Source organism: Durio zibethinus, chromosome 23 (assembly GCF_047325235.1).
Source record: "Durio zibethinus cultivar Kanyao isolate XHJ-2024 chromosome 23, ASM4732523v1, whole genome shotgun sequence".
NCBI classification, from domain to species: Eukaryota; Viridiplantae; Streptophyta; class Magnoliopsida; order Malvales; family Malvaceae; genus Durio; species Durio zibethinus.
Window position 1 is genome coordinate 5740438 of NC_143184.1, and position 27165 is coordinate 5767602.

The 27165-nt window shown below is 35.0% G+C and overlaps 3 protein-coding genes and 3 pseudogenes across 9 annotated transcripts; 4 read left to right on the top strand and 2 right to left on the bottom strand.

The window, feature by feature from the left end:
- The first annotated feature begins 1982 nt into the window (after nt 1–1982).
- LOC111313443 (WAT1-related protein At5g07050-like) lies at nt 1983–4425 on the top strand (annotated as a pseudogene). Its single transcript, XR_016332289.1, has 7 exons — nt 1983–2257; nt 2426–2488; nt 2616–2729; nt 2831–3070; nt 3226–3387; nt 3475–3623; nt 3724–4425. The product of XR_016332289.1 is annotated as a WAT1-related protein At5g07050-like (transcript).
- A 1548-nt stretch (nt 4426–5973) lies between these two features.
- LOC111314306 (CDT1-like protein a, chloroplastic) lies at nt 5974–9709 on the bottom strand. 2 transcript variants are annotated; one of them, XM_089752092.1, is made up of 7 exons: nt 9331–9709; nt 9145–9234; nt 8822–9056; nt 7350–8201; nt 6725–6926; nt 6544–6634; nt 5974–6314 (listed from the first exon to the last, which is right to left on the bottom strand). In XM_089752092.1, exons 1-7 carry the CDS (start codon nt 9621–9623, stop codon nt 6257–6259), a joined length of 1821 nt encoding a protein of 606 aa, XP_089608218.1. In that variant the 5' UTR covers nt 9624–9709; the 3' UTR covers nt 5974–6256. The 2 variants fall into 2 exon arrangements, with proteins under 2 accessions (XP_089608218.1, XP_022771251.2); XM_022915516.2 differs by having other exon boundaries at nt 9145–9264; nt 9331–9708.
- Nucleotides 9710–10131: 422 nt separating this feature from the next.
- On the top strand, nt 10132–16933 carry LOC111314305 (autophagy-related protein 9-like). Of its 4 annotated transcripts, XM_022915512.2 has the most exons (11): nt 10132–10593; nt 10987–11103; nt 11396–12047; nt 12165–12485; nt 13373–13595; nt 13957–14136; nt 14237–14443; nt 14872–14949; nt 15052–15122; nt 15251–15361; nt 15820–16933. In XM_022915512.2, the coding sequence occupies exons 3-11, from the start codon at nt 11467–11469 to the stop codon at nt 16649–16651; spliced, it is 2604 nt and encodes an 867-aa protein (XP_022771247.2). In that variant the 5' UTR covers nt 10132–10593; nt 10987–11103; nt 11396–11466; the 3' UTR covers nt 16652–16933. The 4 variants fall into 4 exon arrangements, with proteins under 4 accessions (XP_022771247.2, XP_022771246.2, XP_022771249.2 ...); XM_022915511.2 differs by lacking the exon at nt 10987–11103; XM_022915514.2 differs by lacking the exon at nt 10987–11103 and having other exon boundaries at nt 13505–13595.
- Nucleotides 16934–17311: 378 nt separating this feature from the next.
- On the bottom strand, nt 17312–19665 carry LOC111314307 (RING-H2 finger protein ATL16 pseudogene; annotated as a pseudogene).
- Nucleotides 19666–20331: 666 nt separating this feature from the next.
- LOC111313444 (hyoscyamine 6-beta-hydroxylase-like) lies at nt 20332–22983 on the top strand. The gene is made up of 4 exons (XM_089752867.1): nt 20332–21541; nt 21706–21956; nt 22099–22417; nt 22524–22983. Exons 1-4 carry the CDS (start codon nt 21350–21352, stop codon nt 22761–22763), a joined length of 1002 nt encoding a protein of 333 aa, XP_089608993.1. The 5' UTR covers nt 20332–21349; the 3' UTR covers nt 22764–22983.
- Nucleotides 22984–24698: 1715 nt separating this feature from the next.
- Nucleotides 24699–26736, top strand: LOC111313086 (hyoscyamine 6-beta-hydroxylase-like; annotated as a pseudogene). Its single transcript, XR_016332717.1, has 4 exons — nt 24699–25163; nt 25293–25536; nt 25626–25953; nt 26335–26736. The product of XR_016332717.1 is annotated as a hyoscyamine 6-beta-hydroxylase-like (transcript).
- The last annotated feature ends 429 nt before the right edge of the window (nt 26737–27165 follow it).

Genomic DNA, 27165 nt, shown 5'->3' on the forward strand with positions numbered 1-27165 from the left:
AAGAATGTTTAATTAAATAAATAAATTATTTCAATTTAATAAATAAATAAATAACTAATAAAATTAAAGGAATAAACAAACCTTTGGTGCGGCTCGGCTGAACGGCTCAACAAGGATGGGGCTCTAGAGATGAACACGACTGGAATAGCTTAGAAGTGGCTAGGCTTGATGGCTCAACAGTGGCTGAATAACACAAGTTGATGGGTCAATGCGCTGTGGGTTGGGTCGGATTGGATCTTGAAAAACAAGCGGATCCTACCTAATTGCTGACTTAAAACAACGTCGTTTAGCTTGCGTATAAAAGGCAAAAATTTCTCCTTTCCTCAAATGCTTCCCCGCGCTCTCTCTCTCTCTCTTCTCTTTCTTTTCTCTACATCTCTTTCTAAGACGCAAAGAACTCCGGTGAAACTTGTTGGTTTCTGACTTTTTATTGTCGAAAAATTGGGTTTTTGATCAGAATATCACTGAAAAACTTGAATTATCGTCGAAAAATTCAATCTAATTCTGAAATTTCCAGAAAATTTTTTGAAAATGACAAAAAAATCTCCAAAAAAACTAATCTTCCAACCAAAACAATAAAAACACTAGAAACTACTTCAGAAAGCTAATCCTCATCCAAAAAATTTTATTACCTCTGATTCTTGCCACTTCTCTCCATTTTCTTTTTTGTCTCCCTGTTCTTGTGATTGCTGGGGCTTATATAAGGCTAGGTACGAGGTTAGACAAGTGTTTTGAAACTTAAATTCCCTCTCATCCAATCTGTTTATCCCCATTCAAAAGCCAAATCCTTGATCTTGTTTTTAAAATTTAAAGTTTTAATCCTATCATTTTTATCGAGATTCAAATTCTGCTTTTATCTATTTATTTATTTATTTATTTTCTTATTAGCTTATTCATAAAATAGCTTGAAAATAAAATAAAATAAAATAAAATAAGATAAATAAAAATAAAAAATAAAAACAGGTGTCTATATCTACAACAATACCAACGTTTTTATTAAAAATATACAACAAAAATAATGTTTTTCATCTTAAAACATTGTCTATCTTGAAACTATAAATGTTTGAAAAGATTATATATACATTTGTCTTTAACCATTAACCGTAGTCTTTGCCTCCCCTCTTTTAGTCTTTCACCAATTTTTTCTCATATTAATTTTCTTTTCTTTGAATTTGTCACTGCTTTGCTTCTTAGAGAAAATCTATATAAAAAAAAAAACCCCAAAAACAAATAAAATAATCCCTTACCAATTGAGATTTGCTCTATCCAAATGCAATGACCATTCAAATCCATATAAATGCCATTCTAGCCATATCCCTTTGCTCATAATACTTACAAGCTTCCACTTTTTTCCATAACAACTAAACAATAGAACACACTTTTAATCTTGTCTTTTTTTTTATTTAACCAAAATCGTGTTTTTTTTGTTGAATTCTAAAGGATAATTTTTTATATTTTCAATAAAAATCACATTTTTATCTTAAAATTATCATTTTTATTTATAAAAAATAATTTTTTTTTATATTTTCAACATAAATTACGTTTTTATTTTAATAACATTGTTTTTTGTTGAATTCTTAAGATTAAATTAAAAAAAGCAACATATAAATTATTACATTTTAAAAGTAAATAACATTGTTTATATATTCTGAAAATGCAATTCAATGAAGACAAATAGTACAAAATTTTTACTTTTTTTCCTTAATCTAAAAAAATGTTGATTTCTCTACTTTTCCTTTTTTATATTAGTAAAAATCTTAAAAAAGCTCAGCAACAACATTCTATGAAACAAATTATGTAAATCAAATTAAAGAATTAAATTTTAGTCAAACTAAAAGTTCAAATTAAAAAAAAAAAGATTTTGATAAAAAATCTTACTTTTTCCCCCTAGTCATTTTCTGCATAGAATCTCTGGGTGAACAGGATGCTTAAAGGATGAAGCATTTTTTTTTTTTTTGGGTACAGAACACTTATAACTCCATTATTATAGATGCATTTCCTGCTCCATCCACAAGCAAACAGAAAGAGGAAAAAGTACTGTCATTGCACAAAGCAAAGGAATGGCATGTGCGTTCAAGGCAACCTTCGCAAGATACAAGCCCCATCTAAGCATGCTTCTATCACAAATTTGTTATTCAATTGTGTATTTCTTTACTGAGGCTTCCTTCAGTCAAGGGCTGAATCCACATATCTATGTCGCTTATCGATATAGCCTAGCTGGGTGGCTGATGTTTCCTTTTGCCTATTTTCTTGAAAGGTCGATTACACAAACACTTGTCAATTTCCACCTTGTTGAACCTTTAAGTACAAAGAACACACTATTTAAACTGTGGTTGAAGACTGTATACTGTAAAATCAGAAACTCACCCTTTTTATTATTATTAGAAGTGTTTCTGTCTACTTGATATAGTTTCTTTCCATGCAGAAAATCAAGGCCAAAGCTTACATTACCACTGTTACTGGAGTTATTTTTGCTTTCTCTCATAGGGTAGAGTAAATATTATAAATACTCCTCTACTTCTATTTTACGCCAATTATATTCAATGATTTTGAATCATAACCGTAAAAGTACTCATAATTTTTCTCCTTATTTTACCCCCTTGATGAAAAAACAGAATGTTAACCCTGAACATGTACTTCGCAAGTTTGAAAATCACTTCTCCAACATTCGTAGCATCTCTTTTAAACGCTGTTCCTTCATGGACTTTTGTACTTGCCATCATACTCAGGTGGATATCAAGACTCTGTACATGCACTGTTTCTTTTCTTTACATCTTATCATCAGTTAAAGGAGATTTCCTAAAGAATCTTCTCCATGTTCTTGGTGCAGGATGGAGGCTGTTGACGTAAAGAACCCTCGTGGGATTGCTAAAATCCTTGGAACCGTAATATCCTTGGCAGGGGTGATGACCATCACTTTGTATAAAGGACCTGCATTGCAAAGCTTGTGGGGTGCTCCAATTCACATAAAAAGACTATAAAAAGACTTTCTGTTCATGAGAACTGGGTGAAAGGATCGATTCTTGCTGTTGCTAGTTGCATAACATGGGTTATATGGTACATTATGCAGGTAATCTGTTAACTTGCTTTTATTTGTTGTAATTTTTTAGTGCTTAGCAAAAAGAATGGATCACTAGGGACATACTCTCTAAGAACTAAGCGATGAATGTGAAAGTTTCCTCTGAGAAGTTTAAGGCATTACTTTAAAAGCTTTAAACCTTTTAGGCAAGTACTTTGAAGAAATATCCTGCACAAGTGTCACTAGCAGCACGGATAAACTGTATTGGGGGAGCACAAACGGCTGTCTTTGCAGTTTTCTTACAGCACAAGCCATCGGCATGGTCAATCAAAATGTTCACTGTTAATTTCTGGTCCATCACGTATTCTGTAAGTAATTTCATGGCTCTTAAAACAGTTTAGAAATATTTGTTCAGACAAATGTCATAAGCTTGGTAGGATGAAATTGAATGTCAGGGAATATGCTCTGCTATTTTTGTCTTCCTTCAATTTTGGTGCATGAAAGAGAAAGGACCAGTCTTTGTGACGATGTTTAATTCTCTTCAAACAGTTATGGTGGTGGTTCTAGCATACTTTGTTCTTGGTGAAAGACTATACACAGGCAGGTAAAATGTAAAACTCTAGGTTCATTTTAAAGTTCCAAACGAACTATAGTCTGTAAACACTCTGCTATGGATCCTCTTTAACTTTTACTTGACCATTCAGCATATTAGGTGGAGTGTCCTCGTTGTCATTGGTCTACACTTGCTACTGTGGGGCAAGGAAAGGGATCAGTCTTACATCAAGAGCCAAGAGCAATCTTCTTCACATTGTGATGAGATAAGGGTAGCCAACAAGGAGGTCGCTTCAGCCGAAAAAGAGGAACCATGAAGGAAATAAAAGAACTTGGGATAAAAGAGGAAGAGATGCCACAGCAAACAATCTTGATTTACTTTCAACAGTTTCCAAGAGCAGCCAAGGGGAAGTAAATAAGCTCAGACATCAATATCAAGAAGTCAAAAGATAATAGCTATGTTTGTCTATACTTGTTAATGTGGAAGTTGCATGCTATAATCAAACATCTGAAGTAATCTGCACAAATGACGAATTCACATGTCTAACTGTAAACACAACTAGTGAAGAATGAGCAAGTCAGGGAAAGTTCTACTGACATGATGGCTCAAACACTTCAACCACACATCGACTCATCGAAAGCCAGTCTTTTATTTTATTTTATTTTATTTTTTTGGACCCATAACTAAATAAAGAGTCTATTAACGATTGCATCCAAATGGCCAAAGCTGTCCTTTGTGCTTTGCTGAATCCTTAAGAAACCAACATGTAAACGGCTTCAAGGGAGGTTTCTGCAGAACCAAGGCCTGTACTAGATTGGCATTAAGACATAAGAGAATATCCTATTATTTGGAACTTGCTTTTCCTAGACTATCTCACTTCTAATTATGCAAATTACAATCTCTGGTGTGGTGTATGAAACATGTGAAACCGTAAGATTATACTACCACAGAAGTTGAATTTGCTGCATCATAGCATAAGTTTTACACGCAGATTTCCTTGTCTTTCTCTAATAAAAAAATGGCAAACTTAGCTTTTCAAAAGATCATCCTTCAAATTGCTAATACAGTAAAAAGCAATAATTGAGATTCGAGAGCACCAAGATGTTCTCAATCACATATTCCACTCCAAAAAGATGGTGGGGAAGAAAAGAATAAGCAATTCAAGAAGAATATTAATAGTGAAATTATCATTATCTAAGTAGTGCTCCAACTTGCAAAATCATTTCATTCAATTCTGTAAATATTTGACGATAATAGGTTGTCAAAAACCCACAAAAGGGTTGCTGTAGGAAACAACAAACTCGGTACTATTCTTTACATTACAGAATTCACTTTGCAAGATGACATTTTGTGCCTTTAACTATGAATGATGGTAACATGTTCTGTGTCCCTCTTATTTGAGACTAATCCAGATGTAACAGTTTTTTATTTTGTTGGGTATAATAGATTAATTCAGGTGCGCAGCAATTCAACGATATGCCATATTCTCTGATGTTTATGATAGGCTTTTCACTGTACTGTTATAGGAAAGAAAAAGAATATTATGGTGATATTTATTCCTTGAGACCAGATTCCACACCCTGGAAAGTAGAATGAAAAAGGTTTGACAATACTCAGAAAGCTACTTCTACAGGACAAAGAGTCATAAGAAGGGTAGCTAAAATAATATAAAATCTCAGTTGTTTTAACAAGGATACTCTATTAATTTTCACTGTTGTACATTTGTGCAACCATTAACCAAAATCTGCTTATGATATTCTGTACCACAATTTTCATAGAGAAAATGATACTTACAGCGTGAAGGCATATTTATCACTACTGTAACAGAATCTAATATCATTTCAACAATAGTATATAGACGCTTGCGGATTTTTTTTCCTGCAATTGTGTATTTCATTACAGAAGGTGACTTCAATCAAGGGCTAATTCCATATTTCTACGTCACTTATCTTTATAGCCTAGCTGGCTGCTGATGTTTCCTTTTGCCTATTTTCTTAAAGGGTAGGTTATACAAACACTTATCTACTTCCACCTAGTTGTACCCTTTAAGTACAAGAACACAGCTTCTTTTAAACTATTCGGTTAATGACTAACATAGCATGAAATCGGGAACTCTTAGCTTAGTCTTTTTAATTTGCATGGAAAGGTTCACTGTCTAATGGATTTTACCTTTTTTGTGCAGAAAATCGAGACCAAAACTGACCTTAGCACTGTTTTTGGGGTAGACAATAGCTACTCTTTGCAACAGGGAAAGAACTTGATTTGTTTTTATGTTTGTCTAATATGATGATCTCGAGCTTATTAAATCATCTCAAATAGTTTGCAGATTGTGAAGTTATATGTTGGCGCATAATTCTTTTTTTTTTTTTTGGCAACTTTAAGCAACTCAAAAAGCATGAGATAGTCAAGAAAAGCACTTGTATTGACATGGTGGATCAAACTCAATAGTAGCTATCATCTTACATTCCTACATCTTCTATCTAAATATGGTTATACATGCATCATACTTCAAACTCAATAGTAGCTATCATCTTACATTCCTACATCTTCTACCTAAATATGGTTATACATGCATCAAACTTGTACAAAAACTTTACAAAAGCTGAATGTGGTCAGAAACTTGAACTCCATCTGTCAATATAACTTCATATATAATTTAATGAAACTGGGCACTGATTCTCCACTCATTTTGCTTCTTGAAGCCGCATTCGAATTGACTCAGGGCTTGACACTTTATTGATGCTGAAAATAATTGGATAAGGAAGTCCATCACTTAAAAGCATTTTCTTAAAAAGTACCAACATATTTTGTCATGATTAGTTCTAATAAACTTTTTACATGCTAAATGTCTTAGAAAATATAAACATTTTTTAGATTTTGCAATGAAATATGTGAACAATCATCCACAACCATTACCATAGCAAATGAGCTGAAAAAAGTACCAATATTAAGTATAAAATTAATTACTCACCAAACAAGTAAATCCCCAGCAGAGGCCATCTTTTCAGATATCCATTCTGGAGCTAGCTCTTGCAACAGTTTTAGCTGCTCCTCAACTTCTCCTATGAAAGCAAAGCAAGACATGTTCAGCTAATGTTTTCATAAACCAAACAAATACCATGAGCTGCTAACATTTTAGCATAAAGGCTTACCTCTATCAGCAATATCACAATGGCCAGCAATTATTTTGTGCATAAGCTCTTCTTTGGTAATAACAGAGCGCTTTATGGACTGGAATAGATAGTGAATGATGTTGAAGAGCTTAGGTAGGCAGGCAATCATCCTTTGTCGCCTCTTTGCTTGTGAGATTGCTGGGTCTTGCTCCTCCATTGCTTTCCTCTCTTTCTCCCTTATCTGCAAAGATAATAAATGGTTACTTATGCACTGCACTATGCAATCAAAGCCCAACCTTTACTGTTCCATGTACTATTCAATGTTCACTTTCAACTAGATATTATGCTAAATGATGCCAAGATATCTTAAAGTAAGACTGCTGGATCACATTAGTTGCCAAGCTCATTAAGTACTATGTAGAAGTGTATTTGTTCATTCTCCTTATGATAGGATAAGAATAGGATAAGAATAGTGGATGTCTCATCTACAGATTGATTTACTATCCCTAATCTCATATCTAGTAGAAACTGGAAAAGAGCCCAATGATATTTTTGTGGGTAAGTCATCGGTAGGTGGCTAATTATTTGGAGTTGTTAGTAGAGTATGCAGATGGAATTCATGCTGTAAAAAGGATGATAGCCAAGAGAATTCATAGTGGCTCACTGAATGCAGAAGGCTCGCGGGCAGAATGGAGAGAACATCGTCATTGTCATTATTGGCTGGATTGCATGCCATCTCATGCACTTCATCAACATCCTTCTCTTCCTTCACAGGACTGTCAAATTTCAAGGACCTGGTACGTGGTGGCCTCCGAACTAACTTGTTTGATAAACTGGAAGAAACTTCATTTGGGCTCATATAACATCTCTTTTCCGGCTGTAAAGTAGGTGTGGCAGTCATCAGCCTAGCGGGAGTTGAAGCTAGTTTTGCAGGAGTGGACTGAATACTGCCAGCTTTTGTAGGAGAGTCATCTTCAGTTTTCAAATGATTTATTTCTTTGACAGGAGTTGCAAGGTGGCAACTTCTGGAACTCGTCTCACAGATAGTTGGTTTAGATAAAAGTTTAGTTGGGGATCGAGTTGGAGCAGAGCTAGTTTTGTCACTGTAGGCAGATCTGTCAGCACATGGCTCTGGAACATGAAAATTTGTAGATTGAAGGGAAACCTTTGAACATTTTTGGACAACCTCCTGAGCTCTGCTTGTGGCTTTTTGGGAAAAGCGCTTTCGAAATGAACAAGATACATGAGATGCTACAACAGGTTGCTGGTCATTAACTGCATCAACTAATGTCTCCACAGCCAGTCTTGAAATGGAATTTGAATGATTGGATGGTTGCGGTCGTGTTTCCTCTTGAATTACTTCATCTTGTGCTGTCAAGGATTGCTGCTCTGACGGTGTATCAGTTGATGACTCATCAGATGACAATGAAATAGGTCCTTTGATCATGTTCAATCGCTTATTCTGCTTTGAACGATTGAATGGCTCTGGGAGATCTTCTTCTGGAATTTCACCACCCTGAAAGCACAATAATCGGAGTCAACACAACATGATGCATGAAAATAGTTAGAATGACATTAGGTTAGTTTTAGCTTCCAAAGTACTGAAATATTTAGCAATGTTTTTCGGTTCCTAACCAACCATTAGACTTTATTGGTTAAGGGAATTTAGATTTTCAATTTAATTTTTTAAAATTATTTTAATAAAAAATTTTACAAACCAACTATAATTTGAATCAATTGACATATTATTAAAATTGACATTTAAAGATTACAAATTCAAAAGAATTTATGCACATATTAATAAGATAAAAAAAAAAAAAAAACTTAAAAAAATACTTTACAAACTTACCTAAAAATTTTATATAAAATTTTCTCACGAGCTTTTGCGGAGACAATAAAGTTCCAGAAATGCTTTCACATAGAGGAAACTAAAGTTCATAACTTGATTTTATGTCTATCAAACTTCAAGCTTAAAGGTTAAAACTTAAAACACGATTACAAAATTCAAAACTAAAACCAAATCTAATGCTCCAAATGTTTCAACATAGCTAATTGGTATGTAAACATGCATAAAGGAAAAAAAAAAATTGATAGCAAGAAATGCACAAACAAAGATTACTAAACTGAAAAGAATACCTCAGGATGAGCCTTGACATAATCTGCAAGCCGAGCTCGAAAAACCCTCCTCAAGCTCAGATTCTTGGTCTCAGATTCTGAATCATGCCCACAGTCAATTGCATCGGCAATGATGCTAATGCGGAGATCTGGTTTCATACAACTAGTCCCCTCATCAAAGATCAGAATCCTCTTTATCTCAATCGCCGCGGGTAGAATATGCTTCAATTGGGCCAAGTGGCCGTATGAAAACCTCCTATAAATCAGCATCAAACTCCAAAAGATAAATAATCAAATAAAGCAAATCAGCCATTGTAATAGTAATTATAGAAAATTCACTTAACCTATCAGTTAAGCACTCTATTTTGGGACTGATATTAGTAAAAGTTGGCATCGCGCCCTTCAGTTTTAGCAGCCGGATTGCAGAATCCAAACTATCGAAGAACCCACACAATATCTCGTACCTGTTCACAAATATTCAATCAATAACTATTTAAAAAAAAACTTGGGTTAGAAGAGGTGGGACTTACTTTTCAGGAAGCTTATCGGGACCGTCACCGGAGGTTTTGGGTGGAGGAGATTCGGTGGCCCAGGATAAGATCTGTTTTCGGGCCGATTTATTATGGTCATTCGGAGGTTTGGGCTGGGTCTGGGCAACTGAACGGATCTCCTTGATGGAGAGAGCAACGCCACGGTTACGAGCCCGGTTGGGGAGCTGGGAGGCGTGCTTTTCTGGGGTTTTGGAAACGGGCGATTTAGAGGTTAGGTTCAGAGATTTTTTGGATTTGAGAGGGGTGGATTTTAGAGAATGTGAGGAGCTCATGGTTGGAAAATTACAGAGAAAATACGAGGGAAGAGATAATTGGCGGCTGAGAGGAACTGGGGTGGGTCGAGTGGGGCTTTATGGCAGAGGATGTAAAGGGTGGGAGTATAAAAGACGGTTTTCTGGCGGGAAATATTAGCTGGGACTACCACGGATGTTTGACACGTGTATTCCCGCCAAATTGATCCGTTACGTCCCGCGGATTCCTCTAAGATTTGTTTGGAGAGTAGACTAAACGGTTATTATTAAGTGGGGATATCCCACACCGGTTTTCTATGTACATGGACTTGTTAAAATTGGGCCCAAAAAAGACATTACCCTAGCCCAAGAAATAGTTAGGAACTAAAGCCCAATAAATGAAGAGAGTTCCGAATTTCTTGGAATGGGCCCGTTAGGCTTGTGAATCATCTCACGTCCAGGTCTTTACTGGTCGGTTAAATGACAACTCAATAATCAAAATAATATTATAATAATTAAAATAAAAATATTTTAGGTGATGATTTTCATTAGAAAAAATGGGTTTTGCCATTGCCAAAACCAAAGACCTTCGTTCTGCAGCTCAAGCAAAGGCTTTGGCACTTAATCTAGAAACCCAAAAAAAAAAAAAAAAAAGAAGAGGTATTACTCACCTTCACGTTTCCTTCATTCAATTTTTTTTCTTGCAGAGAACAAGAATAACCCCGAAGGCCCTCTTTCTTTATGTTCTTGAATTGATTAACTTCTTCATAGTAATTTTAAAACGATTCACTCATAAATAAATTTTTTTTTATTTTCTTCAACGCAACCGACCCTCTCCTCTCTCCCTTCCCTGTCTTTCTTTCTTTCTTTGAATTCTCCAAGTAACGGTCAATCTTTGGTCTTTGTTGATTTTTTTGGAATAATCCTTAGTATGTATAGGCCAAATTCGCCATTTTGATTATTTCTTTATTCTTTCGGGGTATTATTGGAGCTGCTCGTTTGTGGATCGGAGGTAAATTCGAAAACTTTTTTTATTTATTGTAATAAATTGATAATCTTGGCATGTTATTTTATTTCAGCTACTTTTCTTTTGAAGAATTTATGTGGATACAATTTGGGTTAATTTTTGGTTTTTAAATAGTTTATTTTAAATTTAATGGATATTGGAGTCTTTGGTGACTTAAATTCGCCAAGAATTACCTTCCCTCGTAGCATGTTTTGCTGCTAAGCTTTTGATAGAGTAAAGCTTTTTTTTTTTTTTTTTGGATATTCAAGAGTACTTTAGTTGAACTGAGAATGGACAGCAATATAAGTGCTGAAATTTTTATCTCGGTTTGATTTTTTCTTCCTTATATTATTCGCTTACTTATTTTTTATGGTTTATGTATTATGGTTTTGCATACAGTTGTTACTATCTGTGTTCAAGAATCTGCAAATTAAGTTTCTAGGTTCCAATTGTTGCATCTTTTAGCTTCTTATCCGCGGAAAAGATTGTGGCTTTGTTCCAACTTATGATTTGCAGGTATTTGAACTTAATTAATTAGTGTAAGGATTTAGGGCAACTATTTTGTAATGATGTGTTCATTCATGTCTTGTTTTATTGGCTGTTTCAGTGTTTGGATTTTATATTAAAATGATACCAATGTTAGGTTTTGTGCAGTCCATAATTTTGCTTAGTCTCTTTGTTGTTCAGATGCACATTATGATGGAATAGTTTTCTGTTTTGCTTGTATTCACCCTCTTTCTATGAATGTGAGCATGTGCATACATACATCATAAAAAGGAAATTTGTCTGATTTTCTTTTTATTGGCAGAACCTTGCCATAAACATTTTCGTATTTTGGGGAATGGACTGGCTGTTTTTCCCTGCCATCAAGATTTATGAATGATGTTCAGGGCTCAAAAGGCTGCAAATGCTCTTGGCATATTTAAGTGGAGATGGGGTGGTGAATCCTCTTTGACAACAGGTTTACTAGGTGATGTGCCTCCTGAGATTGAGTTGTCTGACTATGGAAGAGTACCACCAAGTCCTGGTAGTGAGAGCCCTTCAGGGCTTCTTAATGGTGAGACTCCGAATGTGGAACCAATAGCTGACTTAGACTTGTTCTTTGAACAGCTCTATAGCTACTATTGTGAGAAGGGGCTTTGGTGCATAATTACAAAATGGATAGTTGAACTTCTGAGCCTGGGCTTTACCATATGTTTCTCAGGGTTTTTCTTATTGTTTGTTGATTGGAATGGTCTCCGCAACGCAAAGTGTGGGATGGATGCATTTGAATCTGGAATTAAGCCCTGTGATCTTGCTAAGGAAGCTCTACACCAGCACCCTTTAACCCCTTTAACACTTTCAAAAGCTATTATTGTTGGATATTTGGGGCTATTTTCCAGCTATTGGATATTCTGTTTTTTAAGGTTTTTTGCGCAATTAAAGGATACTCTTGGAATACGTCATTTCTATCATAACAGGTAAGTTTATATTTGATAGGTTAGAAGATGCGGATTTGGATAGAGCATTTACAGTTGCAGTACCATATAAATGTTTAATGATTTTATTTTATTTTATTTTTAAATTTTATTTTGCAGTCTCCATGTTTCTGACAATGAAATTCAGACCATGCCATGGGCAACAATACTTGAAAGGGTTGTCCAGTTACAAAGTTCAGAACAACTCTGTGTGGTCAAGGATCTTTCTGCTCATGATGTGGTTATGCGATTGATGCGGAAGGAGAACTACTTGATTGGAATGCTTAATAAAGGAGTGCTTGCTTTTCCTATCTCACCCTGGGTGCCAGGTGCTGGTCCAACTGTCAAATTTGGCCCTGATGGAATGAGACATCGTCTGATGCTAACAAAGACACTTGAATGGACCTTAAATTGGTGTATACTGCAGAGCATGTTTGATCAGTATGTTTAACTTTATATGAACATTTGCCTTTCTGCTTTGTGTATGTTGTGTCCTCTGTTAATTACTGTTATGGATATGGTTCCAACATGTATACTTAGCTAAACAATCTATAGAAGCAAATGCTGTGACTTTCTACTTTCAGACTATTGATACAATTACTTATTTCTTCAATTTTTAATGCATAATATTTCGATTTCAAGAATATTATATACTCCTTCTTGTGTGAAGAGTTATAACAAGATGCATTTTGGTGTTCAAATCTGCCATTTAATTGTTTTTGTGTTTTTCTAAATATGTTGAGAGGGGCTTTTGTAGATAACACTGGGAAAAATGGTTGGGCTCTTTGAGACTCTACAGTTTTGTAGTAAAGAGACTATGCATTTTTTCTTTGCATGATCCCTTCCACGGTTTTGGTACCAAACCACTGACTTTGCAGCTGCAGCTTTAGGAAATTCTTAATTTTTTCAATTTTCTTACAGAGTCTTAACTTTTGGTAATCCTGCTTAGGTTGGTCTTTAATGGTTGATTTTATGAAGTAGCTAGAGATAATTTGGTTAAAATAATGTTTCATTGCTTTTTTTTTTTTTTCTACTGCTGCTTTTTTTGCCTTCTTGACTTGCACCTATTTGAAATATGTCAAAATTCTGAAAAGGTTTTACTGACCCATTTTCTTTCTATGTTTAGTGAGGAAATATTTTATGAAGTACTTCAAGTTTCAAATGTAACCCTGAAATAGACCTTGACAATTTTTATGAGGTTTTGTTGATTTTAGTAGCCAAAAGCACTTGCTATTAGTTTTTCTATTTCTTTTCTTAAGAAAACAAGAAAACCAACTAAATTCTAGGGGTTTATGACCAAATTCTTTTTGGAATGCATGTTTTTGCAGAAACTTTTATGTTAGAAGGGACTTCATAACTAATCCTAGAACATTGAAGAAGAGGCTCATGGTTGTCGGGCTTGCTATGCTTCTTCTATCTCCATTTCTTGTTATATTCATGCTAGTTTATCTCTTCTTAAGGCATGCTGAACAATTCTATAATCATCCAAGCACGGCTTCATCCCGAAGATGGTCCAATTTGTCAAAGTGGATGTTCAGGGAATTCGACGAGGTATCGTCATCTTCCCTTTTCTATGCTTCATTTGTAAGCTAAATCATTTGTGCTGGTGAAATCAAGAAGGATTTATCCACTGCCTATCCTCACAAGGTTGTGTTATTACTTTTATTTAGTAATTTTGAGTGTTAGTCATTTGTTTGAAGTTACATACTTGTGTTGTTTGTGAAAATTTAATTTTTTTAAATAAAAAAAGAAAATTTAAATTATCATAAAGAAGAAAAGTTGTTTAGAACCTACTGTGAAAATAAGATGGCAACAATTGTTTCTTGAGATGGATATTTTACACTTCCAGATTCTCTTCATTTTTACATACTGTAATGCTGTATTTTTACGTATAATGTTATCTGTCTTACAGGTTGACCATTTATTCAAGCATCGGATAAATAGCAGCGTAATGCATGCTTCTGAGTACATAAAGCAATTTCCCTCACCTATTATTTCTATCACCGCAAAGTTTATCTCATTTGTATCCGGTGGCTTTGCTGCTATCTTGATTATCATTGCCTTTTTGGAGGAATCTTTACTAGAGGGCCATGTAACTTTTTTGAACTTTCACCGTTTCAGATTCTTCTATTTTCTGTTCAACTTATCTATATTTCATTTTAGTTATTTACATATTTATTTCAAATTTGTAGATATTTGGTCGGAACTTGTTTTGGTATGCAGCTGTTTTTGGAACCATAACAGCTATAAGTCGGGCTGCTGTTAGGGATGAACTTCTGGTCCTTGATCCAGAAGGAGCAATGTCTATGGTGGTCCAACATACACATTATATGCCAAAGGGATGGCGTGGTAAAGAAAACACTGAAATAGTCCGGATAGAGTTTGAAACTCTATTTCAGGTAATCCCTTCTAATTCTATTTTTGTTTTACCTGTAATCTCAGACATGCATGCTTGTTGAATTGTAAAAATCTGGGAAGATAAGATGTTTAAACTGCTATATAAGCCATATGAGTAGTTTGCATTTGCCAGTAGTTTTCTTAGTTGTCTTGAAACTCATTTGGAATAACAGGACAGATACTTCTCAGTTTAATTACGCAACTCCAGAAGTCTGAATTTTCAAGTAGCAACATATCATTTCTTCTGACTAGTTTGCTACATCAAGTGCTAGCAATTAAAATTTCTAGGCCAGCCATGTTTTCTCTGGGCGTTGTTACTTTTTATTGGGATATAGTTAAAATTAAAATTCATTTGAGAAATGTTTTGATTCTTTTCTCTTTAGTTTAGACTTTTTGAATCCTTTTTTTTCTTTTAAATTTTGTGATGCAGTACACTGGAATGATGTTGCTAGAGGAGATGGCCTCAATTTTCCTCACTCCATTTTTGCTTCTATTTGTTGTTCCAAAGGTCTTTTTTTTTTCCTTTGGAAATTATTTCTATTGTCATTTCTTATACTATACATCTTTTTTTTTTTTTTTAACTCTAAAATGCTGTGTGTTTATTTTGCAGCGTGTGGATGACATTTTACAGTTCATTGATGATTTTACTATGGATGTTAAAGGTGTCGGTCATGTTTGCAGGTAGACTGTTCTTTTTTTTTTATTTTTTGGGACCAGTTTATTACTAGCTATATGCCCATTAAATGAGGTGACCTGTATAATTGTTCCCTACTTCATTTTACAGTTTTGTTCCCTACTTCATTTTACAGTTTTAGTGCGTTTGATTTCCTAAACCATGGCAATGGTAATTATGGCTCTCCACACAATGCACCTCATTCACAGAGGAGTTCCCAAGGGAAAATGGAGAAAGCATTCTTGAGGTATGATTTTAGCAAAGTTAATTGAATTTGTGTGCTTGCTTTGTCCTACACCTGCTCTTATTGCTATTTGCTTGGTGAACATAGTTTGGGAAATCCGAAATCACCTCAAAATCTTATTCACATTCTCTATGATAGAAGCTGATAGCAAGTTTCGAATTTAATTTCAAAATACAATCTGGTGAGATATAATATGGTATTGTTTTGTACGAAATGCCATTTTTCTACAACTTGCGATTATTTCTTGGCTGATTGCTTCAAACGCCTTACTCTCCTTCTAGAGTCATTATTTCCCCCAACTCTTTTAATAATTTTTTTTTTTCATTTTTCATTTTAAAGTTCTGTTTTGTGATTATTCTTTGGTTATGGTGCTTTTTCTCCCATTTTGTAATGTTGAACCTCCTTTCTACCTTTTCCTCTCATGCGTAATTTCATCTTGAATTATTTTATTCTGATTGCAGTTTCCAGAGTAGCTACCCTTCATGGGAACCCGATGCTCAGGGTAAGCAGTTCCTGTTAAATATTAGAACTTTCAGGGAGCAAAAGTTGCAAGGCCAGAGAGCCAGACATGCATATTCTCCAGGTAGATTGTTGCGAGGTAGCCCACTGGGAGCTTATGGAGTTAGAAACGGCCTTTTATCAAGGGAAATGCAGCAGAATATTCCATGCACTGGCTATAATTTAGGTTCTTTATGGCTAATTGATGATGATCAAAAGAATCACCCTTATCTTCTAGATTGGTATTATACCTCTCAATGTCACCATGTGACCGGTTATAGGAGAGACACTGCAACGAGGTCATTTGAAGCAGCTGAACAACAGCGTGGAGATTATCAGGTGCTAACCAACATGACACATAATGAAGCAAGAGATGAAGAATACTGGCCACACCGTTATGATGATCGATCACAGTCACATCTTGAAGCTTCAACATCAACTCCTTTCTTCCATGAAAGTGTACTTCAGCATCATGATACAAATAACTTGGCAAACCATCCAAGGAGCCGTTGGTGGGATAGAAGCGGTTCACATGCTGCACAGCCCGAAACAAGTTTCCTTGAGCCTCCTGATTTCAACCGCTATTCATCAGACCATCATTATGTTAACTTATCTGAGACAAGTGTAGAAAAGCAAGATCAATTCCTTGATTGGAGGGATTCTCAGAGATTATCCTGGCCGACTTACATGGATGATCTTGAAGCCAGAGGGGATGTAAATCTTCATTTTGATGATATTTATAGCAGACCTCCTGAAACTCCCGCTGTAAATTTAAAGCCCCTGAGCTTCGATTGATCAATAAGCTCTTAGTTTGTGGTGTTGTACTTCCCTTCAGATGAATGGAATGCAAGTGGGTTTCCATTGCTGGACTGAGGTTTTGTCCTATTATGCAAGGAAACTCTGTATTCTTTGTTGTATATACATTCATTGTGAGGTTAGCTTCTAGAAGACCTCAACTCAGATTTAGAAGTTTCATACTCCAACGAGTCACTGTTAGCCTTCTGATAGTGTATAAACAAACAATTGAAAGCCATTGATCATTTTAAAATTTCATTTAATTCCAAGTATTACTTTATACATTTTTGTCTTGATTAAGCTTTTTTTTTTTTTTTTTTTTTTTTCCAAAAGCACTATTAAATAGTGCTGAGAGGCCAAACCAGTTTTTATGTTCTTGGCAGCCTGCATTAGTAAAGCAAGGAGAACGACAACGTTTCAATACTGTTCCTCCTGCTTTTGGTATCCTACCACATTGGCCCTGTTACCGTTGCTTGGAAAACAAAACAGAGAAAGTCACTGTTAAGGGGTTGAGAAAAAGCCATTGTTAAGGGTTTTTGCAAGGGTTAAACAAAACCAAATAAATAAAACCTAATTCCAAAACTTGCCAAAATCCCTTCAGAGCTTCACTTTCACTTCTTTCAAACTTCAACCGCCAAAGATTCAAGACATTTCTGATAATTCTCCACTGCTTGCTGCTCAACATAATAGCATAATTAATGTTGTAAGAGCAAAAACTATGATTAATTAAACTTTGAACAAAACCATTCCTTCTGCTGTTCAGCAGCAGCAAAATAATTACTACAAGACAAAAGAAGTCGGTGGTCATTGCTAAAGGATTTCCATTGCTCTAACTCGTAGAGTTTTAGTTACTCATTGTTGGGTCCCTTCTCTCTGGCTTCCATTAAATGCCCCTCTTGTCTTTTCTCTTCCTCTATATATCTCTTAATAACTCTAAACAGAGGCGCATGGAAGCAATCATTGTCATTCATGAAGAGACAGAACTGAAAATAGAATGAAATCAATCTTATCCGCACATTGCGCCTTAAGCAATGATTCTCACTCCCATGCCCGCCTGCATTTTCAGTAAGAACCCATTTGTTTTTCTCACTATGTACAATATCAGTGAAAAGTCACTCTACACTCATCTGGATTCTCTTTTTTCTTACTCATTTGCCTCACAACAGTTTCCAACTTAAAACAAAAAAATAACCAAAATTAAAGTCAAGCAATCTCGAATTAGAAATCAAATTCAACAGGCAGTACTGGATTTCTGGGTCTTTGGCCGTGTCTGAATGGAAATAAAGATCTCCGAGCTCTATTACTGCTCTCTTCAGTCGTATTAATCTCTCCAGGATGCCTGTTTTGTTGGACAATGGCTTGAACAGATAAGTAAAGCTGTCGATCCACAGCAGAATCCAATGAGAAAGATCTCCTGATAGGTTGGACCGAGAACTGATCATCTTTCTGTCTAACATCAATGCACTCATCTCCCATAATTGAGAGATGGTGGCGCTTTCTTGATTTTAAGTTACCGGTCTTCTGCTCGGGTTTTTTTGGTGATTGACATATAGGCTGCAACTGCATCAATGCTTCTCTTGAATTGTCTCTTTCTTGTTGCCTATGAGGTAATAGAGCACCTCCATCTTCTCCTCCAAGTTCTATCACTACAAAGTCCTCGTCTCCACTCATCAGGCTATCAGTGTATGGCTGTGAGTCTTGAGGCGAAGAGCTAGGTGCAATGATTTGATTGATTGGATAACGCGTATTGCCTGAAATGCTTGTTCTGCAAAGAGGACAATTGGTGTTGCTTTGGAGCCATATATCAATGCAATCTAAGTGGAACTCATGGCTGCAGTTGGGAAGAACTCTAAGCATGTCATGCTCTTGAAACTCATTCAGACAAACCACACAACCATAGATACTTCTCTCATCACCTTCTCTTTGGAACTGAAAAGTTGGGATTTCTCGAATGACAGATTCATCAAGCCCGCGATTCCACATTGTTGGAGAGAAGGCAATGAACGTATCTTCCTCTTGTCCTGCTCGAAACAAAGATATTCGCCTTAGCGGATTAAGTTCGTGCCAGTTAGAGCTGCAGCATTTGCTCACAAAGATATAATAGCTAACTAGCAAGAAAGCTGTACCGATGATGCTTAACACAGCAATGGTTAATATAGGAAATGCAGGGTCTGAACTAGGCAAGGGAGGCTGATAAGTTGGATTTTGCTGATCCTTGATGGGGGAAAGAGCTTGAAACCCAAGGTTGTAGAAGTATCTGTAGTTTGGTGCCATAAGCCAAATATGAGCCAAGTCACTGACCTATTTGAAAGATGCAGGAAAATAGATCCTGAACTGAATGACTGACTCATAAAAAGTGAATATCACATACAGAATATCTTGATAAAGAATTAAAGAGTGATTGAATGGGAAAGAGAGACGGAATTTTGAAGCAAATACCAAGTAAGATACTGGAAAAAAAGGGGTGGGGTAAAGCTAAAGCCAAAGATTTTGATTACTTAAAAAAAGAACCCAATTCAGCGCAGGCCAGGACAGGCACACATGTGTTTCTATCAATGTGCATTTGGCTGAAAGCCAAGGCTTGGAGAGATAATGATGGCAATTTTAGTTGTCTTAATAACATTAGAGCACAAAAGGAGAAATAAGAGTGCTTAATATATATTTCAGTGATCATCAGGTCACCCTTTGAGGGGGAATTCTGTAGGTCCCAAGATTTCATACTGCCTCGTTTCATCTGGTCACCATTCATCGTTTATTCGATGCAATTTCTTTATATTAAAACTACAACAGAAATGAGATTGGTGCACCTCTTCCATCTGGCGTGTTAGTACCTCATCTAAATTTGGTGATACCCCGATTGGATCATTGTGGATATAGCCAACTTTCATTTATTCTCAAAAGTTTGCAACCTTTAATTTATGAACGTGACGTGACCTTTCACTTCACAATACTTTTCCTAGTAACTATTAAATTATCCAAAAATGAAACAACCTCGGTCAATTTGCTAAAAACAAGTATTGCCTTTGAAGTCTTGAGATCTAAAATCAAATAATTCCTCTGTGCCAGCAACTCTTTTGTAAAAAAAGGAGGGTGGGTGTTTGATAACGTCAGGGACATATAGCTAATTAATTCTGAGGTAACCAAATGTCAAAGAGTCTAAAAATTATTTGCTAGAAGTCAAAGTATTTGAGTATTTTGAAGTGTTGAGGCCTAAATGAAATTCGCATGCCAACAACTCTGTTCCGAACAAATAAAGGTTGTGTGCAATAAGAGAGAATGTTTCAACAACGTAGTCTTGATGAATTCCCCAATTCAATTGTTTCTTTGTATCTTACTTCTGATTTTGGTTACAGAAGTCAAAATCCAGTTCCCAGCTATTACCGGCATTAGAGTCCTTCATCTAAGTACGCATATATGTTATCCTTGAAAGTTTTTGAAATGGAAATACATGGAATATTTGTTAATAGATAGTGTTATTTTCTTTGCACTGTTTCTGAAGTGAATTGAATTGCGTTTCCTTTGGTTATTACGTATGTCATTATCTGCATTTTTCATATTCTAGTCGATGGTTTTTGTCATGTTGTTGTTCATCATATAGTGGTTAGCAATACGTGATTGTCGGAAATTCTATAATTAACTATATCTATAAGACAAATGTTTCCTTTAACATCAGTAGGATTTAGCCTAAAACCAATCCTTTTTTGATTCCGTGAAGTAAGCAAAACTTAGAAGTTTTCTAATCTTTTAAGACCAAAAACAAACCATTCTTGGAATTGCATCTGGGACTTCCCTTTGCAATTTGAGGGAAAGCTAGCAACAGAAAAGGTCACTTCGACAATTTCTTTTCAGTACTTTTATGTTTGTTTTGCATCTCGAGGTACAATTAAACATGGATTCCAGCAAGTATTGATGGTAAATGGTACATTTGATGTGGCAGCTTAGATGACAGTTTGTTGAAAACCAATTGCAGAAGTGACAGTAGCAAGCATTTTCTCTTACAATTTTTTTCAACTAAGGGGGCTCAAATTTTGGTTTAATTCTCTATAATCCAATCTTTAATTATTAGACCATTTTCACAATTTATTTTCTAACTTTTTTACTATCATTTTAGAATAACTGATCTGTTTCCTTAGTCCCCCTGTAAGGAAAAATGATGTCTTAACAATGCATCATATGCAATCAATAAACAATCTTTCAAAGTTTCTTTTATCAAATCTACAAATGTTTTTATCATTAAAACTTTCATGATTTAGAGAAAATATTGGATGCTGCCGTGAAAAGACTCCAAGATGCCAATCCCCGTAACTCCAAAATTTTGTATTTTTACAGAATTTTACATTTCCGACCAAGAATTAAACAACAATTCCATACATCATCACCTTGGAATAAAGAAAGGTGGAAAAACAATGTGAACTACTTAAATTAATTTAATCTCTCAGAAAAATAATGTCAACTTGCAAATTCAATATCATCATCGTTATCATTGCTGTATAATTAGAAATTTTTTAATGATGCAGTGTATATGGCTGATTATAAAAGGCTAGGTTGCGAAAGATTCTAATTTGTTTATTTATTGGTCAACTTTCTAGTAAGGATTTTAATGCCCTTTCCTTCCTGTAGCTTGGCTTCAAAGGCTTACAGAATATTGAATAAAAACTATCTTCTAGTTTCAAAGATTGGCGTTGAATTGAATCGATCATGGAACTGCTTTCAAGCTGGTGTTATGATGGATCCTTACCAGAAAGTTATGTGATGCCACCAGAGAGAAGACCCGGAAAGCTCATTGTTCCATTTGGAAAATCCATTCCAGTGATTGATCTTGAGTGTCATGATCGAAACGAGACAATTCAGCAAATTATGAAAGCTGGTGAAGAGTATGGATTTTTTCAGGTTCACCTATGCCATTAATTTCTCTTTTAGTATTGATTTCTTAAAATTTCAAGAATCGAATTTTCCCAACTAATCATAGCTATGCTTATATTAATAACCCCTTCCCCCCCGCGCCCACCCTTTCTTTTTGTCTGCTAATAATGGACCATATATGTTCCTGGCAGGTAATCAACCATGGAGTTTCTGTGGATTTAATGGATGAAACCATGAATGTTGCAGAGGAATTCCATGCAATGCCAGGCTTGGACAAGGAAAGGGAATGCTCCAAGGACCCAAACGGAAGCTGCAAGCTGTACACAAGCAGCTATGCTTATCCCACGGAGGATTTTCACTATTGGAGGGATGTCGTGACACATCCTTGCCATCCTTTAGAGGAATGCATTCAATTTTGGCCTGAAAAGCCAACTAGATACAGGTAACCTATCAACTCATATAAACTTGATATGACATATGTAAAAACTTTAATTTCCAGCTTTTTGCATGAAATTCCTCGGTTTATTATGTGTTGACTTTGACAGTTTGACCTTTTTTTTTCTTCTTTTTGTTCATTTATTCAGAAAAGTAGTTGCAGCGTATTTGGTTGAATTAAGGAAGTTGAGTTGTAAGATTTTGGAGTTGATCTGTGAAGGATTAGGACTTAGCACCGGATATTTAAGCAGCCACCTCATTGAACTTCCAAAAATTATGATCAATCACTACCCTCCGTGCCCTGAACCAAGTTTGACACTGGGATTATCCAAACACCGGGACCCTTCTATCATCACCATTCTTCTTCAAGGCCGCATACAAGGGCTTCAAGTCTTCAAGGATGGCCAATGGATTGGCGTTGAACCTCTTCCTCATGCCTTTGTCGTCAATATAGGCTACCTGTTACAGGTACATATCTCTCAAATAATTTGTCAATTTTTTTCTCATATCTTTTTTTTTTTCTTTTTTGGTGTGGGTTTAATTAATTACTTGTTTAATTTATGGTAAATTTTAGATTATCAGCAATGGGAAACTCGAAGGAGCAGAACATCGTGTCGTGACGAATTCAAGAGACGCCAGGACAACTATTTCCTACTTCGTTTATCCTAGTGATCAAAGCCTCATAGAACCAGCAAAAGCTTTGGTCAATGCATGCAATCCTGCAATTCACAAAGCCTTCAAATTTGTTGACTTCTTTACTGCCTTCGTCCTCAAGCCTCACAATACTGCGCGCCCCCACACCCTTAATTGCTAGTCAAGTATATTATTATAGTTCTACTTCTGGTTCTAGTTCATATTGTGAATATATATGTTTTGCTTTGTTTTCTGATCATTCCAATCATCATCTTTGTCTGAAGTCAAATGGAGCGTATGTAGCAACAAAATCAAATTGTAACAAGGCTGCTGTAAACTACTACTGAGCTGGTTTGATTGACAAATATTTTAGTAGTTATATATGGGCAGTTTGATTTCATTTGGAAGGTTATTAAATTTGATGGACAACCATTTATATGCTAAGGTCAACTAGTTGTAGAATTGTATCATATATATGGATTAGATCTATACAATTTGATGAATTATGCAATAGGATTTTTCCTATTTCGATGAATTAGAATATATAAATTATTTAATGAATTTAATTACCATGAACAAAGCCAAAGTTAATATTTTTAAGAAAAATGCTACTTGTCTCTAGTGTATGCTTACTTATGTGGCATTAATTAATTGGTCTAATTCCAATATTTTACCATGAATTTGTATATGACCAATAATAATATATTTTTTTATACTTAAAATTGTCAAATCTTGAATTTGGATTACTAAAATTAAAAATTTAGTACTCTACCAATAAATCACATAAACCAATAACAATATCACTTGACCCTATTAATGATCACTAGTTATATGTTAATTGTTACAAAAGTGGATTAAACATCAGTACAAATTAATAGTAATTGAGATAAAAGAAGTAAGGCATGCAAGCACAAAGCTATGTAGTTATGCCAATAAATTCTGTCACATAATTACTACTTCATCATTTAACCTAATATGGCAAATTGGCTACTGAGACTGATTAAAGAAAAAAAAAAAGTTTATCGGCAATTAACTTTTGATTTATTTTTCTTTAAATTGAAGAATCCAAAATACTGCTAACATATTAATTAGTATTTTTCAGAACCGGTGATCAGCTCAACTCCCCTATCATAAAATTGATTTGTCCTTTTGTTGTTGTGCAGAATATTTTGGTGAATTACTGTTGTGATTTGTTTTTTTTTTCATCAGAGAGTTGACCATGAAAGATAACCCACTGTCCTTGGGAAGAATTTGATTAAATTTTTTTTTTACATTTTTTTTGGCCAATCTCAGAATTAAGAGATTAGAAAAAGAAAAAAAATTACAATCATTGGAAATCCAACCTCAATCTCATAAGAATTCATCTCTTAAAATAGTGGATAAATTATTTGAGTTAATAACCAAGTTCGAGATGACGGCAATTTAATATATTGCCTTGCCCAGATAAATACTTTATTTAAAATATATAGATAAATTAAAATATGCACACAAATTTATTATTACATCAATTATTATTTTTTTTGAGAAATAAATTGGTTTTGATGTTTAAAAAGAAAAATAAAAGAATTCAGCTTATGCCATAATGGCACTACTATTTTCTTTTTTTATCGGTTGAGTACTTTTCTTTTATTGCTTTAAGGCAGCTATCCATCCATAAAATTTACTCCGTTGCTAATATAGAAACAGTCAACATCAGCACGTCTCCATCTTGTAGAATTTATTTGTATCTCAAATTTTGTCTGCTTGGAGGTCGGTTTTCATTAAAAAGTCATAGAAAATCCCCATAAATTTATTGGAAACTATCTTTTTTTTCTTCCTATCTCAACCAATAATTTATAATTCCTTGTTAGAGGAAATTTCTCTCCTCTTAACTTCCATATCCACTAAGGATATCGAAATGTTGAGTGGTTAATCACGCAAATATACGGATTGGGTCTGGCTAACTTGGCCCAACATGGTTGCCCAACCTGGAAATAATTTCTTTTTTTGTCTAATTAGTTTGTTCAACCATCAATATCAAGTGTCAATCATGATCAAGATTTCAATTAATAAAACATTAACTATATTATCATGATTACTTCATCAAAAAAATTATTATGATTGTTGTACAGTAATTGCAGTGTTAGATACCATTTTTTGGGGATTAATTTATGCGGATTCGCAATGATTTTGTGTAGAATAATTATTTGAAATTGTTTTCTGATATGTATATCTTGAATTTTATAGTTGTCTGAGCATCAAGGATGAGCTAGCAAGAAATTCCAAAGCAGAGCTCTATTGTTGTTAATAGTTTCTTAATAATACTATTTATCTTGTATAAATTACATCACAATTATCAAAATTAATCACAGTTCCACAGAACTTCACATTCAAGAGATGGAGAAGCTTGTTTCGAGCTGGTACAATGATAAAGCCTTGCCCCCAGTCTTACATATTCCCACCAGAAACAAGGCCCGGGAAGCATATCATTCCTAGATGGAATACTATTCAGGTAGTTGACCTCAGTAAGGCACTCTGTCGTGATCGAACCAACATAGTTCAACAGATTTCGAACGCTAGCCGAGAGTTTGTGTTTTTCTAGGTCAATAGCATTTGCTTTAGAAATCATAAGCTTTGCAGAGAACTGTATATCTTTTTTCTTACGTTTAATTTGTCCTGTGAAATTTTGAGTCAATATACTCCGTCAATCATCATCATTCTTCTTAAATAGGTAGTTAACCATGGAGTTTCGGAAAACCTGATAAATGACACCATGAATGTCTTCAAGGAGTTCTTTGGGATGCCAGCAGAGGACAAGGCCCGCGTCTACTCAGAGGATCCCAAAAAACCTTGCAAGCTTTACACTAACAGTTCAAACTATGATTGTGAAAAGGCTCACCTTTGGCGTGACAATCTGAGAACCCCCCTGTCATCCTTTAAAAGAATGTATCAAAATTTGGCCTGAAAAGCCATAGATACAGTAAAACCCTGCACTTGTATATAGGGTTGTTGTTTGTCATTTCTCTTTCCTTCATTCCTTTTCTCAATACATTATTGTCATTACCGTTACAGGGAAATTATCGCTACATATTCAATTGAAGCAAAGAAATTGGGTTTAAGGATCCTGGAATTTGTTGCTGAAGGCTTGGGGCTTGAATCAGGGCACTTTGAGGATAAATTAAGTGAATCACTGTTACTATCAGCGAACCATTACCCACCATTCCCGGATCCAAGCTTTAACCCTTGAAGTACCTAAACATTGTGACCCCAACCTCATAACTATTTTACATCAGGGAGATGTACATGGGCTTCAAGTCTTCAAGGATGGGGAATGGAATGGTGTTAAGCCTTTGCATAACGCATTAGTGGTTAACATAGGCCACCAGTTGCAGGTATATCTCCATTCCTTAATTAATTATGTTGAAGGCTGTTAATGTCTCTGTTGATCCCTTCCAAATAAGATGCAGTTATCCTGTAAGATCAACTAAGTTGGTAACTAAATAGATATAAATTTGCAAATTTCTAATTTTCAATTTTCAAACTCACCACATGATTGGATTAGGCCAGCACCAATATCAGGAGTTTCTATAAATATAAGATTCATCACATTTGTTGGAAAAAAAAGGAAAGGAACAATTCGTGCCCATTGTTGCAAGAAATATATATGTTACAATTAGCTAAAATGTAATGTAGCTATGGTAGATTAAGGATGGTCATTTGGGATTGAACTACTATGTGACTGACGAATATTTGTTGGTTTGTACTTTGCACAGATTATCGGCAACAACAAGGTGAAGAGTGCTGAACATCGGCCAGTAACAAACTAGACAGTTGCTCGAACAACAGCTGCCTTCTTTATCGCCCCCTCTGATGATTGCATTATAGAGCCTGTTAAATCTCTTATCAATGCATACGATTCTCCACTTTACAGGGCTTTCCTATTCAAAGAGTTTCAACTTAACTACGCATCAGTGACGGAGACCCCTAAATTGAAACGTTTTAAATTACATGCTTGATAAATATATAGTGTATCTCAGGATCACCCCACATCTCCATAACTTACCTCTTGTAGTTGAATCAAAGTGTGATTTGATGATTATGGCAAAGACACTTTGCTATGTACTTTGAATGTGTTGGGTGGACTGATTGCAGTTTGATAATTGAAAACATGATTGGGCCTACGCAATATTAAATTTAACAAATATATAAATATATATATATATGTATATTTATATATTGCTATAACCTTTCATTGGCTCTTGGCCTTGCATCATCCTTCCATTACTTATACCTTAACCTACTCATTTTGATTCTTGTGAATCGGTTTTCTTTTTTAATTTCTAAAACTGTTTTTACCTAAACCATCGACCAATCAATACTAGCCGACTTTGTTAAAAATGAAAATCATCCACTGACATGTTCAAATACCAAGTGTCAGTCATAATCATGGTTTTATATATAATTAATATCCACGGGGAAACGTGTTTAGGATTGTCATCCAGCTATTGCAGAATCAGATTCCAACTTCCTCTTTTGTTTAACTTTATGAGATTGGAAGACTTGCATAATAATGTTTGAAAATACCATTTATGTATCTTGGAAAC

Coding starts and splice junctions, on each gene's coding strand:
- LOC111314305 (XM_022915512.2), top strand. CDS start 11,467: ATGATGTTCAGGGCTCAAAAGGCTGCAAATGCTCTTGGCATATTTAAG. Junction 14,137..14,236: donor AATCTTTACTAGAGGGCCAT/GTAACTTTTTTG, acceptor TCAAATTTGTAG/ATATTTGGTCGGAACTTGTT. Junction 15,362..15,819: donor ATGGAGAAAGCATTCTTGAG/GTATGATTTTAG, acceptor TTCTGATTGCAG/TTTCCAGAGTAGCTACCCTT.
- LOC111313444 (XM_089752867.1), top strand. CDS start 21,350: ATGGAACTGCTTTCAAGCTGGTGTTATGATGGATCCTTACCAGAAAGT. Junction 21,957..22,098: donor GAAAAGCCAACTAGATACAG/GTAACCTATCAA, acceptor TCATTTATTCAG/AAAAGTAGTTGCAGCGTATT. Junction 22,418..22,523: donor ATATAGGCTACCTGTTACAG/GTACATATCTCT, acceptor GGTAAATTTTAG/ATTATCAGCAATGGGAAACT.
- LOC111314306 (XM_022915516.2), bottom strand. CDS start 9,623: ATGAGCTCCTCACATTCTCTAAAATCCACCCCTCTCAAATCCAAAAAA. Junction 6,927..7,349: donor CCGCGAGCCTTCTGCATTCA/GTGAGCCACTAT, acceptor TTATCTTTGCAG/ATAAGGGAGAAAGAGAGGAA. Junction 6,315..6,543: donor GCTGGGGATTTACTTGTTTG/GTGAGTAATTAA, acceptor AATTATTTTCAG/CATCAATAAAGTGTCAAGCC.